The sequence below is a fragment of the Lissotriton helveticus genome, chromosome 5_1 (genome assembly GCF_964261635.1).
Source record: "Lissotriton helveticus chromosome 5_1, aLisHel1.1, whole genome shotgun sequence".
Taxonomy (NCBI): domain Eukaryota; kingdom Metazoa; phylum Chordata; class Amphibia; order Caudata; family Salamandridae; genus Lissotriton; species Lissotriton helveticus.
In genome coordinates, this window is record NC_136065.1 from 211,258,115 (window position 1) to 211,276,625 (window position 18,511).

At 46.5% G+C, this 18,511-nt stretch overlaps 1 protein-coding gene across 2 annotated transcripts in view; it reads right to left on the reverse strand.

The window, feature by feature from the left end:
- The window catches only part of ARRDC1 (arrestin domain containing 1), a 566,873-nt gene that overhangs the window by 244,595 nt on the left and 303,767 nt on the right, over window positions 1-18,511 (reverse strand). For both annotated transcript variants that reach the window (XM_078642021.1, XM_078642020.1), the window contains exon 4: window positions 18,252-18,406. In XM_078642021.1, coding sequence (XP_078498147.1) covers window positions 18,252-18,406 — 155 coding nt within the window. The remainder of the gene's footprint in view (window positions 1-18,251; window positions 18,407-18,511) is intronic.

Here is an 18,511-nt window from a genome sequence, read left to right on the forward strand (position 1 = left end):
AGCACCTGTCGTGGTCGGAGCGTGGTCCCAGCCCCAACTGGGAGCCAAGTACCACCCCCTCCAATGGATCCCCTCACAGCAGCCCATATAGAACTAACCTGTTGCTCCATCCCCAAACTAGACCGAGTGTGGCCACCAGCCTAGGCAGCATTGCACCTGGTCATCTACATCAGACATATAAAGGAATCATGAGTCAGTTCCCTCAATAGTCCAGTAACATCCTCCTGGACTTCCGGCACAGCCTCATCTCGGCGGGAGGTTGACCCAGAATGCGAGCCACGGCTCGAGCGCGACCTGCCCTGGCGCCAGCGTTGACCCTCGGGGGCCCCCTCTGGCAGAACTACTCGAGGAGGAGTCAGACTCCCTGCCTTTCGCCGTGGTGGTCCGAACCTTTACAGTTTCATCTGTCCACTGAAAGACCTCTTCTGGAGTGTCAAAGAAAAATGTGCGGGACTGGAAAATGACCCGCAGCCTCGCTGGGTAGAGCAATGCGTATTGCAGCTTCAGGCGCCTGAGACGAGCTTTGGCTGCGATGAAGGATTGGCGTTGTTGCTGTACCTGTTTTGTGTAGTCCGGGAAGATAAGAATATTCGCATTCTCGTACGTGAGCTTGCCCTTCAGTCTTGCCTGCTTCAGGATAGTGTCTCTATCAGCGTAGTTCAGGAGTTTGGCAATCATGGGACACGGGCGCGCACCAGCCGGGGGTTTCTGTGTCAGTGCACGGTGGGCCCTCTCGACCACAAAGCAGCGGGAGAGGACGTCAGCCGGAATCCAGCTCTCTAGCCATTGTGTCAGGAAGCGCTCCGCATTGTCCCCTTCACAGTTCTCCGGAAATCCTATAAAGCAAAGGTTACTGCGCCGGGCGCACCCCTCCGCATCCTCAGCTCTCAGAGCCAGGCCCTTCTGAATTCTCTCCAAGGCCAAGACTCTCTTCTTCAGGGTAGAAACATCATCCTCCACCTCCGATATGCGCGTCTCTGTGCCTGTAATGCGTTCCACAGCGTTGCGCAGGTTGTGCCGAAGGAGCATTACATCAGAGCACACCGCCCCAATCTTGGCATCCAAGGCGTCTCTGGCCTGCGTGATCCCCGCCAAGAGCGCCGCGTTGTCCGGCACCTGTGACTGCGCTCCCTTTGCACCAGCCGCCTCCGTGAACTAATCAATCGGCCCGTTTGCCCTGGCTTCCACCTCCGCCTCGCGTCATGCTGCCCTCGATGTGTGGAGCGGCTCACTGGCCCCTGTATGGCTCGCTCCCGCCGTAGGCAGACACTCAAATATGGCCGCCAACCGCCGGTTGCCCGCCCAAGGGGGGGGTTTTATAGTCCACCACAGCGCCGACCCCTACTGACTGCTGCGTGTCCCCCTGGCCGGCGTTCACTTAAGCTGGGCACAAGCCCCGGCTGCCGCACAGCCTAAAAGTTCAGGAGGGCCCCCACAGCGCGGCCAGCGTCCCGACAGATGTACACCGGGGCCCGATGTGACCCCCCGAGTTCTGAACTTCCAGCCGCAACCGCCCCACAGCTTGTCGCTAGGCCGTCCACCACCGCAGGTCAGCACACCGGGCACTCAATACTCTGCACTGACCTGGGTATGCGGCAGCGTCGCTCGCCTGTCCAGTCGCGCCCCTCCGCCGATCAGCGCAGCAGCCGCGACCACACAAGATGGCGGCCCCTCTCTCCGGCAGTCTCCGGCCCAGGCTCTCGCAAGGCTCGCTTCGTCCCGGAATCCCCCTGCTGCTGTCCCGCAGGAGACGTGGTCCTCAGGGCTCCGGGTGAGCAATGGGCACGCGCCGCTTCCGCTCCCGATGCGGCCGCCCCAACCTGCCGGGCTGCACCAAAATTGAGGCCCCGGATTAACAGGCCTCGCCGGACCGCTCTGACCGCGGCACTCTGCCGGGTGCGCTCCCCGACCGCGGGAGCCGATTCCGGCGCCGCCTCACGCCTTCGGAGGGTGCCCCTGGGACCGGGCACCAATACAGGGTCGCTGGGAACCGTTCACGATGACCAGGGCCATGATAATGGATCAGGATATCTGCTGGCTGGTCGGAGCTCACGCTCTACACGAACGCCATGCTCGCCGGCTAAGCCACGCCCGAGTTGAGCAAATTTTAACCTATAATATGTACCCTACGTTCAAACTGCTTTTTCTTAACCAATCACAAACATGCTTTTCCACAAAACGAATGTGCACCCTACTTTTAAAAAAACAATTCTTTTCATCTTCCAATCCTTTATTATTTTGTATGTGAAAAAAAAACTAGTTCCCCATCTTTAAACATCTCTTATTCTACGAAGGAACTGCAGGAGCTACAGACATCTTTCCATACCTTTCAGCCATACGTTCAAAATGCTAGTGTGGATCGTAGGACATAGCTATGTTTTCTGGGGTAAGAGGTATGCAGAACAGAGAGTTTTGTTGCACGAGGTATTGCACAGAGTATTGAAGTGGCACCAATTGTTACCTTTGGTTAAAGCCTGTTTGCATCTCCAACACCCTGACCTCATGATTGTGCACTGTGGTGGAAACGACCTAGGCACATTGACTGGGGTAGGTTTGGAAAGGCTTATGAAGGACACCTTTGGACAATTGATGTCACTTTTGCCTCAAACTGTCTTTGTATATTCCAATATATGACAAAGACAGAAGTGGAAATGGTCAAAACAAATTTGGCCTCAGATTGAAAAATCTAGGATGAAAGTCAGTGTCTGCATACCTCAGACCACAAAATGGGGTCATCTACAACACACATTTTGATATGGCGGATATCTACAGAAGTGATGGAGTACACTTGACAGATCAGGAAAATAGAGTTTTCCTGAATAACTTGAAGCTGTGCATCCGCACTTATATGTAGCTCCAACTAATGAACACAAGGGCTCTTTTTAGAGCCACCCTATAACTTGCAACTTAGGCCCGCTATTTTAGGGCCAGGTAACGGCAACTCCCGGTCCTCGCTAAAATGTATTCTCCACACCGCTGTGGCGCAGCGGCCACACCATCTCACTTTCCAGCACAGAGCTCTTGCTTTGATCACCGGCTCTTCTCACCCATAGGGGTCAGTAGTTTGCGCTTTACAAATACCCTATTGATTTACTTTAACACTCCCTATACAACACCACTTAAGCACCATATACAAGTTGGACAGGTGTGGCACAGCGCCCAGAGCACACCTTCACAGCATAGCACACACAGTTTAGGCTAACAGTTTCATCCCAGAGTCCAGCAGCAGCTCAATTTAGCAGCATGACACTCTAGGCAATACCTCACTTAATTTCCGTAGCCAGCACTTTTAGACCGGTAGGGGTCAGTAGTTAAGCGACTTTACCCCGACTCCTTTAGCAGCTCCGCTTACGCCCCCAGTGCCATCACACCCGTAGGAGTGAGTAGTTTGCAATTCACAAATACAGGATTGATTTGATATGCAAATTTACCTTCACACTCCCTGTATAACACCCCCTAAGCACCATACACAAGTTACAATGTTTGAATCAATGCTCACATGCTCACAATACATGCTCACAATACTTGGACAGATGTGGCACAGCGGCCAGAGCACATGACTTCACAGCATATGACACACAGTTTGGACTCACACTTTCGTCCCCAAGTACGGCTTAGCAGCATGAGACTCTAGATAGTACCTCACATATTTTCCGTACCCCAGGACTTTCAGACCAGTATTGGTCAGTAGTTCGTCCTAGTAGGTATAAACACATGCTGACACTAGTTCAACAGGTGTAGTACAGCGGCCACGGCACATGACTTCACAGCATAAGAGACACAATTTGGGCTCACGCTTTAATCCCCGAGTCCCGCACCAGCTCACCTTACCAGCATCAGACTATACGCAATACCGCACTAAATTTCTGTAGACCAGCACTTTCACATCGTTATGGGTGAATACTTTGCTTCACACCGACTCTATAGCACACCCTGAACACACCACAAAGGTTACAGTGCTCCTCCCCTCCTCTTTCCTACTTTTTTCGCCCTTTTTTCTCCTTACTTGCTTCAAATGAATCACAAAATGGCGGCCAACACTTCCTAGTTGCAGGCGCTTGCAGCACTCGTAGCCAATAAGCAGCAAGCTCGTGCTCGTAACGCCTCAGCCAATCAGATGGCAGAATGCCCAAATATCGATATCTGTAAATTTCAATACTTCTCAAAAACTACTGAACGGATTTACACCAACTAAACAAAAGCGTGCTTTCTAGACCAAGACCCTTCTCCCGTCCAAATCTGGGATAATTCTGTTCACCCGTTCGACCTGTAGCCTTGTCTAAATTTTCCTATGGAAATTAACATGAAGAAAACACGTTTTGGGACCCCCCCTTTTTTCTCAGCCCCCCTTGACAAATCACCCCCAAACTTTCACAATAGGAGCTGATATGAGCAAAGAATTGGTTTGGAATATTTCATGAAGATTCATCAAACACCAAAGTTATAAGCAAAACAAAAAATGCTCTTCCTATGGAAACTAGGTCCTAACTATAACTACCTACTAGAGACCGCCAGTAGGATGGATGGATGGAGATTATATATATAGAGCACTTGGTTTCTGGTTTCTGTCTCGTGATAAAGCAGATTTATCTGTGAAACGCGTCGAGGAAGCCATTTAATAAACACGCTTTTCATCTCCAAGTGGCCCGGATTGCTTTTCTTACCGAGGAGAAGGTTTTGGCTGTATATATATCGGGACTCGCTATCCCATCCGGGGCCCGCCTTTGTAAAAGCGGCAGGGTTCTTAAAGCGACTCGTCTGGTTGGAATATATATATATATATATATATATATATTCACTGAAAAAACCCTAGGTTGCAGGGGTGTTATAGTTAGCTAGACATTTCACACGTACAAAACCATTGAAATTCCTCCGTTATAGTTAGTTGTACAAACTATAGCTTGCACGCCGCAATCCACTGCTGATGATGTCACATATTACATAATTCATGACATGGTCAGTGACATCACTGATGACATCTCAAATGACATCACTGATGAAATCCTCCAGTGAATGTGGTTTGGTTCGTTAATTAAATATGTATTATGTATATATATCGGCAATCTGCATTGAAGAATGAGTGCATATATAAATATCTGGATGGAGGATTTAGTAGCAGTGTGATTGACTGTTTACTTGACTAATTTATAGTGTCTCACTAAGTATACTGGATAGTGACTAAACTGTGTGAATATCTGTATCACTTTGTCAGTTGCGTAAACTGCTGCACCAGTTGGTTCAATCAATCAATCAATCAATCAGAACATTTGTATAGCGCACTACTCACCCGGAGGGTCTCAAGGCGCTGGGGAGGGGGGGGGGGGGTCCGCTACTGCTCGAACAGCCAGGTCTTGAGCTGCTTCCTGAAGGCGAGGTGGTCCTGGGTCAGGCGGAGGTGGGTCGGGAGGGAGTTCCAAGTCTTGGCGGCCAGGTAGGAGAAGGCCCTTCCTCCTGTGGTGGCTCTTCGGATGCGGGGGACGGCGGCGAGGGCGTGGCTGGTCGATCGAAGCTGGCGCGTGGGAGCGTAGAAGTTGAGGCGGCTGTTGAGGTATCCTGGTCCTTGGTTGTGTAGGGCTTTGTGTGCGTGGGTGAGGAGCCGGAAGGTGATTCTCTTGTTGACCGGGAGCCAGTGCAGGTCTCTCAGGTGTCCGGAGATGTGGCTGCGGCGGGGGATGTCCAAGATGAGTCGTGCTGAGGTGTTCTGGATCCGCTGGAGTCTCTTCTGGAGTTTGGCGGTGGTGCCGGCGTAGAGGGAGTTGCCGTAGTCCAGCCGGCTGGTGACGAGGGCCTGGGTGACCGTCTTCCAGTTGGTTACTAGCTATGTGAAAGTCTATATTAGTTCTTGATTAGTTAACTTAGTATTTGTATGGGAGAGTGAATGGGTGTGTGGTTCGGTGGGGGTGTGTGACTGCCCAAAGATGTGTGAATAGTCAATTTAGTAGATATATGAGGTTAAGACTATATATTATAACAGTTTTTTGGGTGAGTGAATATCTTTATGGGTGTGGTGATGAGCAAATATATGTCTGAATAGTACATGTCCAACAAACTAGAAAAATAAAAGGCAGTGTATGTGACAGTTATGGTATAGAAATAAGTATACATAAGAGTCAGTGATTGTATGAGTGACTGTATGAATAACTGTATACTTGTAATAATGATTTTATAACACACTAATAAGGAGTTACTATCTATATGAATAAATGAAGTGGTGTTTGTATAAGTGTGTAGCTGAGAAAATGAAAGTATGATCAATTGTTTGCATAAGTGAGTAGCATGACTGCATAAGTGAACAGGATGTGTGCTGTTGTGTAATGTCAATATAGGTGTATAAGTATATTTGATAGTGTTCTATTGATCATTGACAACATGTATGAGTGAATCTATAGGTAACTGATTAGATGTGTGTGTAGATCTAAGAATCACGGAGTGGATTTTTAGGTACTTGTATTGGTGTGTCAATGGATTCAAATATGGTACTCTGTATTTTACAGTGAGTGATGAAAGGTTATACTAGTGTATGATGAGGTGTATCTCATTGGCACGTGGATGATGTCATCAGTGAGGTCATCAGTGATGTCACTGACCAGGTCATGAATGATGTAATATGTGACATCATCAGCAGTGGATTGTGGGTGGACAAGTTATAGTTCGTACAACTTACTATAACTGAGAAATTTCAATGGTTTTGTACGAGTGAAATGTCTAGCTAACTATAACACCCCTAAAATCGAAGGTTTTTTCAGTGAATTTCTAAGGTTTTTTAAATGCTAATTCCTAACTATAACATGTCTGAAACCTATGGTTTTTTTCAGGGAATTTCAAAGGTTTTTTCAATGACAATTTTTAAATGTATTAATTGTTGTATTTATTTTTTTGATACTGATTTACTACATTTAAAAAAAACTATTTTTAGATATTTTATTTTTTAAATTACATTATAATTACATTATACATTACAAAATATACTTTCTCAGAATGAATTACTTTAGTTTAAATACTTTGCAAATAGGCAATAGAATTAAGTACAGTAGTTAAAGTTGTTGCAATGGGCAACACAATTTACAACACAATGCAACATTGAGATCAATGTGAATTTCTAGTTAAATGCAATTCGTTACTTTATGGATTACTTTTCTAACCACAGGACTGGATCCTAGATTCAGTCCTTGGACATCTCCTGTAAACAGTTGAGTAAGAGCGTTTTGGTTACAGTAGTGATTTTAAAGGAATATTATTGTATTTTAAAAGTTGACACTTAGAAATGTTTTCACATAGAATCACCAATGTTATCCTATACAGATAAAACCGAACTTGTTCTCACCGGTGGCTCTTCTAACCCCTGGACTCCCGCACATTGGCCCCTCTCTTTTGGTCCCCCCCCTGTTCCCTCTTCTTCTGTCCGCACTCTTGGCATCAAAGTCAGTCATGACTTATCCATGCACAGTCAGATCAGCTCGGTTGTGTCCTCCTGCTTTCTTTCTCTCCGTTTAATCCGGAAAATCTCCCGCTTCTTCTCCTCTGATGCTCTCAAATCCATAGTCATGGCCCTCGTCATCTCTCGCCTTGACTACGGGAATGGCTTGTATGTGGGCATACCTGCTTACGAATCTCGCCGCCTACAGGCCATTCAAAACCAAGCCGCTCGTCTCATTCTCTCCCTCCCCAAATCCTCTCATATCACCCCGGCTCTTAAATCACTTCACTGGCTCCCTGTTCGTCTCAGATCCTTTTTCAAACTGGCCTGTCTAGCATTCTTGGCTCACTCTCGCTCCGCACCCCTGTTCATCAACTCTCTTGTCTCTTCCCATGCCCCTGTCCGCACCCTCCGTTCTTCCTCTCTCTCTCTTCTTCACACCCCTCGTTTCCGCAAATCCAGAACCGGGGGAACCCGATTCTCAGTCCTTGCCCCCCAGTTTTGGAATAGCCTTCCTCTCTCTATTCGCTCCATTCCCATCTACTCCCACTTTCGCAAAGCCCTTAAAACCTTCCTCTTCCTTCAGGCATTTCCCTCTTAAATCTTTCCTGGGTCCCCTCTGCCGAGTTTCTGATCAGGTCCCCAGCGCCAGGAAGCCGCTTGGCCATCGCGCGCTTTATTAAATATTTTATTCATTCATTCATTCATGGGAGGAAATTCACTTAGCAGGTAAGTAGTGTTATCGTTACTTTTACTTACTCAGTGGTGGATCCTGGATCCAGCACTGGTGCATCTCCTGTAAACAGTTGAAAGAATGCGTTGAAGTCAAACATGCGATTTTTAAGGAATTTTTAGTTTGTGAAAATAGACACTTAGAAACTTTTCTGGTGAAAACCAGACAATGGATTCCTATGGAAGGAAATACAAGTTACTGGTTAGTACGGTTAGAATTACTTTTCAGGGTCAGTACTGGGCTAAAAGATGCAGCACTGGGTTCTCTCCTGATAACAGGTTTTCAGAATTTCCAAGTGAAACCAGTCAATGTTGGCCTATGGAAGGAAATTCAAGTTATTGGTAAGTATGGTTAGAATTACTTTTCAGGATTAGTACTGGGCTCAAAGATGCAGCACTGAGGTCTCTCCTGATAACAAGTGAGTAAATCGGAATTCGTAGTACATCCAGTAAGAGCCACAGAGCTGCGTAGCAGAGAGATGTCAAAAAGGGCACCGCCTGCACCACCTCTCTGCAACGCAGCGCAGTGGCACTTCCTGGAAGCACCTGGTGGGCTACTTGGCCCCCATGGTCCCTCAGGCTTGAAGTGGATTTTTTTCCCCACCTTAAAACGCGCCACAGGGCGTGTTTACACACATCACGTCAGGCCCAGTCCCCTCCCCACTGTGTAAACGCGCCCTGTCACCGTTCTAAGTTGAGAGATTAAGCCCCCTTCAATCCTAAGGGTCCCTAGGGTCAAACTAGCCCACTAGGTACCTCCAGTAAGCACCACAGAGCTGCGTTGCAGAGAGGTGTAAAAAGGGGCGTGGCCTCTGAACACCTGTCTGCAACACAGCTTCCTGGCGCCTACTGGAGATACCCGTTGGGCTATTTGGCCCTCAGAGACCCTCAGTATCGAAAGAGAAATAATTCCCCAACTTAAAACGTGCCACGGGGCGCGTTTGCACAGTTGTGAAGGAAGAGGGCGTGGCCTGAGGTGATATGTCTGCAAACATGCCCTGTGGTGCTTTTTAAGTTCGAGAATTAATTCCTCCTCAATCCTGTGGGTCCCTGAGGGCCAACTAGCCCACCAGGTACCTCCAGTATGCGCCAGGAGGCTGCGTTGCAGAAAGGTGTTAAGAGGTTACGCCCCTTTTTACAACACTCTGCAACGCAGCTCCGTGGCGCTTACTGGAGGTACCTGGTGGGCTAGTTGACCCCCAGGGACCCTCAGGATTGACAAGGAATTAATTCCCTAACTTAAACCGCGCCACAGGGTGTGTTTGCACACATGTGAACTCAGGCCCTGTCCTCATCACTGAGCAAACGCGCCCCGTTTAAGTTGGGGGATTAACTCCCCTTGAATACTGAGGGTCCCTGGGGTGCAACTAGCCCACCAGCTACCTCCAGTAAGCACCACAGAGCTGCGTTGCAGAGGTGTAAAAAGGGCCCGGCCTCAGAACACCTCTGTGCAACGCAGCTCCCTGGCGCATACTGGAGGTACCTGGTGGACTAGTTGGCCCCCAGGGATCCTCAAGATTGAAGAGGAATTCCTCAACTTAAAACGCACCACAGGCCACGTTTGTACAATGGTAAATGAAGGGGACGGGCCTCAGGTGACATGTGTGCAAACATGCCCTGTGATGCGTTTTAAAATGGGTAATTCATTACTCTTCAAACCTGTGGTCCCCTGGGGGCCAACTAGCCCAGCAGGTACCTCCATTATGCACCAGGGAGCTGCGTTGCAGAGAGGTGTAACAAGGGGCGTGGCCTCAGAACACCTCTCTGCAACGCAGCCCCGTGGCGCATAATGGAGGTTCCTGGTGGGCTAGTTGGCCCCAGGGACCCTCAGTATTCAAGGGGAATTTGTTCCCCCGCTGCAAACGCGCCAGGGGGTGTTTGCAGAGTGGTGGTGCAATGAGGGGGCGTGACCTCGGGCCGCGATCCAGTTTTAAGCCCCCCTTCTTTTTCTAATTGTTTGGCTCTGGGGACCCCATCCCCCAGGGCCTGCCCCCAATTTATTTATTTTTTAAATAAAAAAATTGGGAAGGGGTCACGTGGCCCCCCTCCTGAGGCCATAATCTGCCGTGCGGACCCCATCCCCCGGGGCATGGACCTTTTTTAAAAATATTTTTTATTTGGAGGGGGATTCCTTGCCCCCCTCCTGTGGCCACTTATGGCTCCGGCGACCCCATCCCCCAGGGCCGGCCCTTTTTTTTTTTTAAAGTACATTTTGGGGAGGGGGGCCGCCTGGCTCCCCTCCCGGGCCACTAATAGCAACAGGGGCCATATTCCCCGTGGCTGGCCCACTCCGTTGGGGACCGTGGGGGAGTCCCCAATCCCTCCATGGTCCCGCCAGCTCCCCGCGTCCTGCGGGAGCCGGCATTGCTTTTTCACATGGGGAGCAGCTAACAATCTGCTCCCCATGTGGAAAAGCAATCTGCTTTGCTATTTGGAAGAGAGAGTAGGTTTCCTGCTATCACTTCCAAATAGCAAAGCAGTTTGCAATGACCGGGTGGGATCCGCAAGCCTCCCGCCCTGTCATTGCAAATGGCAGTGTCCCGGGGTGGGTACCCCGGGACACTGCAGGAGCCGGCCCTGTGGGGTGGGCCATCAAGGGCTCCAGGAGGGGGGCAGTGCAGCCTCCCTGCCACCATTTGAAAAGCCCCGGGGGGTGGTGGTGCCAGGGGCTTGGGGGTCCATAACTGACCCCCAAATCAAAAACTTGGTGCCCCGGGGAGGTGGCGGTCCACCCCCACACAGGTTATTTTTATTTATTTTTTAAAAAGCCCCAGGGGTGGCGGTCCCCTGGGCTGCGGGGACGCCTTTGAGCCCCCCGCATATATTAGCAAAAAGCCTTGGGGGTGACAGTCCCTGGGGCTGGGGCTATGAGCCCCTCCCCGCACAATTTACAATAAAGCTCTGGCGGGAGGCGGTCCCCGGGGCCCCTTTGGGCACCCAACTTTACTATTTAATTGCTCCCGGGATTTGCCCCCCCCGGGGGCTAATAAGTAATATAGAGCGGGAGCCTGCGCTTCATTTTTTTTTTAACCCCCCCCATCGGCAAGATCCGCACACCCTGCGCGGATTTTGCAGATTTAAAAAAAAAAGAAAAGAAAAATGTAGGCCCACAGCAGGCCTTGGGGGTGTTTCTACCCTGCCCCCCTTTTTGCGTTTTCCGTGTTTGTTTCTTAGGTTTCTTGTGCCTCGAGATGGCTGCCAACACTTCCTGATTTGGAGTGTTGACAGCCAATTAGAATACAGCTCGTGCACGGCAGGGTGCGCGGATCCTGCACGGCCATAGATATATATGTACTTTTAAATGTCATTTTCTCAGGAACTACTGAACGGATTTACACCATTTAAGCATACGGCACGAGTCTGAACTGAGGACTACCTCTTTGCCAAATTTGGTGTAATTCAGTTCAGCAGTTCGGGCTGTAGCTGCGGCAAAAGGTCTCTATGGAAAATTGCATGGGGAAAACACGTTTTGGGACCCCCTTTTTTTCCTCGGCCCCCGCTACACGAATCACCCCAAGACTTTAAGGATAGGAGCGAACCAGAGCTGGCCATTAGTTTTGAAAATTTCACCAAGATTCATCAACCGGCACCAAAGTTATCCCAAATAGAATGTTGCAGATTTCCTATGGAAAATAGGTCCTAACTATAACTACCTACTGGCGACCGCCAGGAGGAGATATATATATATATATAGATATATATATAGATATATATATATATATATATATAGATAGATATCTATATATAGATACATAGATAGATATCTATATATAGATACATAGATAGATAGATATCTATATCTATATCTATATCTATATATATATATATATATATATATACAAATATATATTTAGATATAGATATAGATATATATATGATCATATCAAAGTGCCCTGAAGCATCGGGACGGCACACGACAACACTCTGCCAAAGGCTATATTATGCAGCTTGCCTTCCTATCATCTTTTGAGTAAAAAAATTTCACGATGATTCATCAACCGGCGCCAAAGTTATTCCAAATAGAATGTTGCAGATTTCCTATGGAAAATAGGTCCTAACTATAACTACCTACTGGCGACCGCCAGGAGTGTGTGTGTAGTATATATATATATATATATATATATATATATATATACACACATACATACATACATATATACATATACATATACACACACACATATACATATACATATACACACACACATATAGTCGCTCCAAGGTTGTCCACCTTTGAGTAGCACACGAGCAGCAGCTTGATTTATGTGTAGGTGAGGACGGGGTTCCGCTTGTAGATGCCGCTCCGTAATGGATCTGCCCGACGCGTTTCGAAGCTCCATATGCTTCTCTTCAGCGGTTGCGCACACCGCTTCCGTTAAAGCCCCTGAAGAGAAGCATATGGAGCTTCGAACTGCGTCGGGCAGATCCCGTACGGAGTGGCATCTACGAGTGGATCCCCGTCCTCACCTATACATAAACCAAGCTGCTGTTCGCGTGCTACTCAAAAGGTGGACACCTTCGAGCATTGATATATATATATATATATATATATATATATATATATTATTTTTTTTTAACACTGATTCGGAAGATCTTAATAGTGTTAAACCCTGAAATAGCCTGCCATACATCTCTCTGCCTCTCCCACTCTGTCTGCCTCTTTATCACGGTCTCTGTCTGCCTCTCTCTCTCTATCTATATCTCTGCCTGCTCTTCCTCTGTGTGTGTGTATATATATATATATATATATATATATATATATATATATATATATATATATATATATATATATATATATATATATATACACACACATATATATATATATATATATATCTCTTACTCTCTCTCCTCCCCTCCTATGTCTTTCTCCCATCTTCACTGCCTTAATTCTCTCTCTCTCATTCCTTCTTCTATATCCCTCATCTACCTTGCTAAATTGGGTACTATACCATTATGCGAGCCATCGCTTCAATATGTTCTATTATTTTTACACCAAGCACTGAATTACACCAAACACCAGGAAGATGTGCACTTGTTATTAATTTACGTTGAAATTATAATTTGCACCGTTATGAGCTCTGTGTGAATATTGTAAACACCGAGTCTCTCTTCCTTTGCCATTATGTTTCTTGCTATATCAGCTGATGAACGAATGTGGTGGTCATGTGACCAAGAGCCTGTGAGCTCGAAACGCGTCTGTTGGGCCCGATTAAAATACTCTAATCGTACCTGGCTGGTGTGGCTTGTCGTCCTTTGAAAGAGTGAAGCGGATTCTGTGGATTTGACTGAGCGGTGGCGCCCGCTCGAGTGACTAGCCCCGGCCAGATTTGGAAGGGTGGAGAGCTGCGCCGTGCTTGTAAAGTGACGTGGAGTCAGAAAATCTCCGCCCGCCGGCTGCCTGAAGTCTCTACGCGGGATAAATCTCCCCGACATAATCGAGGTACAACTCCTCTATGCTGCGCTGAACTGCGGATGGTGAGAGGGGAAATCAGCGTTAGAACGGCAGCCAGGGCACGCACGACAATTTCTGTCGGTAGCGCAACCAGGTACGAATACGGTCGGATGACCGAACTGCACTTCGGGCAATGGAGTTCTTGAAGGGGCGGGAGGCCTCGGCAGAGAGCATTTTCAAAAAACAGAAAGGGCCCGATGGAGTCGGAACGAATGGGTCCAGAGACACAACACCCCCCAGTGTGACATCGCTGAAACAGAAAGGACACTCACTGGAGAGATTGCGGAAGAAGGAGCTCAGCCGTTGGTGGGAAGCGACATCTCTGCAGAACTACATAGAGATGGATCGCGTCCCCCGAGGCTTGCGCATTTTAATTGTCCCGACGCTCAACAAACCCAAACCGGAGGTCTTGAAAGCATGGCGTGAAAACACTAACGCCTGCTCTAAGGTCATGATGCAGATCCTGATAAAGAACGCATGGTAGGAGCATGAAGACCTATTGAAGGAAATCCAAATGCTTCTAGATGACCTGGCTAAAGAAACTGGCCAGACCGACGTATCAAAAACTTTGGCAACTGTGGATGATAAAGTGAAAAAGTTCTGAAAGGACTTAATCGCTAGAAAGCAGCGCAAGTTTGAGCGGGAGGAACGCGATTACAAGTCAGGAAGAATTTTGACATTTGCTAGGAAATTCGATAAACCGCACTCTTCGCTTTTGAAGGATAAAGCATTGGGAATGGCGGATAAGGACAGGTGGCAATCGGGTACAAGCTTGAGCTCTGACGCAAGCTCCATGGATGGGAATGCGCAGTCCAGCTCGGATGTAACGTTTTTTTCCGACGAAATGCGCCTCATGATGGAGGCCAATGAACAGTCAATAAGAGGAAGAACCCAATATCAAGGCTGAGGAGGCAAGGTAAAACCAAAAAACGACGGCAGCGGCGCAGCAAGCTCAGACAATACTGGAGTGGGAAACAGAAGCCAGATGCAGAAGAACAAATAATGGATGAACCACGGAATTAACGGTAATGAATCTATCAAATAGACAATTATCTGAAAATAAAGAAAAGGTCTTAAAATTAGGACTGACATTTTGCCCTGATCTGCAATTTGACTATACACAGACACGTATAGATATGTATATGTTTGTTAGGAAGCTTAAACTGCATAAGATCCATTCCAATAGGAAGCTTGACCTACAAGTGTCTGATAGTACTAGTACAACATCGGATCAGGATAATGAATTGCAAAATGTTTTAGATATTCTTCATGATGAGGGTGGGGTAGACCTGACAACCACAGACACCCGCTACCCAAGGCAATACCGAGATTACTTGTGCACCTGATAACTTGACCTCTGTAACCAATACTAACACCGTGAGCACACCTTTTAGACCTAAATCTAGATATAGACCTCAACTACCACGGGACAATATAGATCTGTTCCATGACCTGGTCAACAATGACATGCTTAAACTTCTCAACAGACCCCTAGATAAACAAAATATAACACCGGAAATGAGGGCGGCACTGATGGAATTGAAGAATGACGACTCGATTGTCATAAAGCCATCTGATAAGGGCGGTAACGTGGTTTTATGGGATAAGAAAATGTACATAAACGAAGCAATGACACAGTTATGCGACACCACATGCTACACTAAAGTGGACCACACATATTTACCCAAACTACAGAGCAGAGTACACCAGCACATCTGAGGGTGGGCTAGTGAGAAACTGTTAAATTGGGATGAGTCCAAGTTTCTTATCAATAACAATCCTACTACACCCACATTCTACCTTCTACTGAAGGTACATAAGAACCAGACACAACCCCCAGGAAGGCCTATAGTGTCGTCTATCAACAGCCTATTAGAAAATGTCTCTCATTACGTGGACTACTTCCTCAAAAACTATGTAAAAGATCTCGCATCACACATAGAAGACACCAAGGACTTCTTATAGAAAGTAGAGAACATCAATTGGGAGTCTCACTTTTGGCTGGTGTGTTTAGATGTTGAGAGCTTATACACATCCATCCGACACAGGGATGGACTGAGGGCATGTGAATATTTTTTAAGAACAAGAAGTAGACACTTTGAAGCACACTCTAAAATGTTACTCCAAATGATAGAACTATGTCTGGAGGAAAATGTTTTTCTATTTAACGGGGCACTGTATAAGCAAATCCAGGGCACATCGATGGGCACCTGCTTTGCCCCCAGCTACGTCAATCTATTGGTAGGCTGGTGGGAGGAGCAGGTATTCAGAAATGATGCCCTGGAACACTGGACTACCTGCGTGAACGTCTGGCTCCGCTACATTGACGATGTCTTTTTTGTATGGGAGGGGAGAGAACAAGAGCTGATTAAGTTTGTGGAGGCTCTCAAGCTGAACTGTATGAACCTAAGATTTACCATGCAACACAGTCAGAAGACCGTTGACTTCCTTGACATAAAACTTAAAATTGTTGAGAATAAAATTGAGACAGAAATTTTCAGGAAAGAAATGGCAGGGAATTCTGTACTCCCCCCCCCCCCCCAGTTTTAGATGGGCAATTCCTTTTGCCGAGTTTCTACGCGCCAAGAGAAACTGCAGTACCAAAGAGACATTCACGAAACACAAAGAATCAATGCACAAAAGGTTCACTGCGAGAGGCTACCACCCCAACATGCTCAGGAAAGGAGAAGAGAGGGTGGCCCAAATTGATCGAAAAGAAGCACGATTCAAAATACCTAAAACCACACAAATGACATCGAACGCCCCTATAAGACTAATAACAACCTACAACACCCAATCCCCCGAGTTCAGCCAGATTGTGAGAAAGAGATGGGACATCCTTTTACTGGACAAAGCCCTCAGGGAACGACTAGGCCCACATCCTTCAATAACCTACAGAAAGGGCAAATCTATCAAGGACTTGATAGTTCATAGTCACCTAGAAAAGAAGAAGATCTGGCTTGCGGCGAAGGGAGGATTTTTTAAGTGTGGAAAGTGCAAGGCTTGTAGTCACAGCTCCAACGTGAGGGAGGTAGAACTCAACAGGGTTAAAAAGAGGTGGAAAATCAATAAGAACATTCAATGCACCACAGACCATGTAGTCTATGTAGTGACATGCCCTTGTGGCAAATGGTACATTGGCTCAACCATCTTTCCCGTCAAAAAGCGAATTCTTGAGCACTGGCATGCAATTACGAACAAGGGCTTTTCCTATAGCACAGCTAAACACTTTCACAAACACCATGATGGGGATTGGACCAAGGCGAAGTTCTTTGCCCTTGACTCGATTCCTAAACATGTGAGAGGAGGAGAACGTTTAACAGCATTGCGCAGGGCAGAATCCAGGTTCATTCTACAGGCAGGCTGTATCGCACCTTTTGGGATGAACATCGATTAGGAAATGTATGTGCATTTATGAATAATCTGACAGAGACCTTCCATACCCCCTTCTGGATACTCAGATTCCATGACAATCTGATTTTTAATTGTTAATTATTCATTTTTTGTTTATTCTTTGGTGTATTGTTGGTGTACTATGAGCTTCGGTAACTATGGAAAACGAGGGAATCATGGGAAATTAATAATGTTAGCATTGAATGAGGCATGATAAAGTTGTCAACCAGTATTATCCTTTTGTATTTATGAATCTAATCACCACTCTCTTCCTTTCATCTTTCTAGAACCTGTGCTGTTGCGGAAGGAATAAAACAAACCACAGATAGAAGATAGTGTTACGAGCACGACCACTCCACGAAAACGTACAACTTACTTATAAGAGCACAGGGTAGTATTTTAAAGAATTGGATACGGGAGCAGAGGGTGGAATTAAAAGATCTTTAGACTGCTTATTTGCTTTTGATTATATAAATCGTATGACTACTTATTAATAGTGGGAATAGATATATGGATGCGGGGTGAGAATCTATAGTACGAATGGACCAGGAAAAAGGTCAATCCATTAGGAGATATAACTTACAAAATTGGGGGTACTATACCCAAATTTACTCCGTTATTTTCTCTTACTCTCTCTCCTCCCTTCCTATGTCTTTCTCCCATCTTCACTGCCTTAATTCTCTCTCTCTCATTCCTTCTTCTATATCCCTCCTCTACCTTGCTAAATTGGGTACTATACCATTATGCGAGCCATCGCTTCAATATGTTCTATTATTTTTACACCAAGCACTGAATTACACCAAACACCAGGAAGATGTGCACTTGTTATTAATTTACGTTGAAATTATAATTTGCACCGTTATGAGCTCTGTGTGAATATTGTAAACACTGAGTCTCTCTTCCTTTGCCATTATGTTTCTTGCTATATCAGCTGACGAACGAATGTGGTGGTCATGTGACCAAGAGCCTGTGAGCTCGAAACGCGTCTGTTTGTGCCAGATTAAACTACTCTAATTGTACCTGGCTGGTGTGGCTTGTCGTCCTTTGAAAGAGTGAAGAGGATTCTGTGGATATATAACACTAGTTTTCATGCCATACAATCAACAGAAAATAAACAGTTTGCGATGATCAGATTGAGAGTAGATTGAGAATGAGAATCAAAAGTCGACAGTGACATTAATAACCCAGTTAGCCACGCCCCAACCTAGAATCAAACCAAAATGACCCTTCACCCGAGAAAGACGTTGCTTTTACCTCTATGTCTGTGATGTCATTAAGGTTGAGTGGACTCAGAATATAAAAGATCTTGTTGCACTTATAGTCCTTGGAAAATCGAGGAGTGTCGATGACCGCTCTCACCTGGTGTGTTACCTTGCCAAACGGGCCTTCAAAGGATGTAGGTGCAGAGACTGAAATAGAGAAAAAGAAACATGTCTTCACAATTCCAAAAGGAAAATAAAATGGTACTTACCTTTAACATTTGCTCTTAGGGTAGCTTAATTAAATTCATAAAC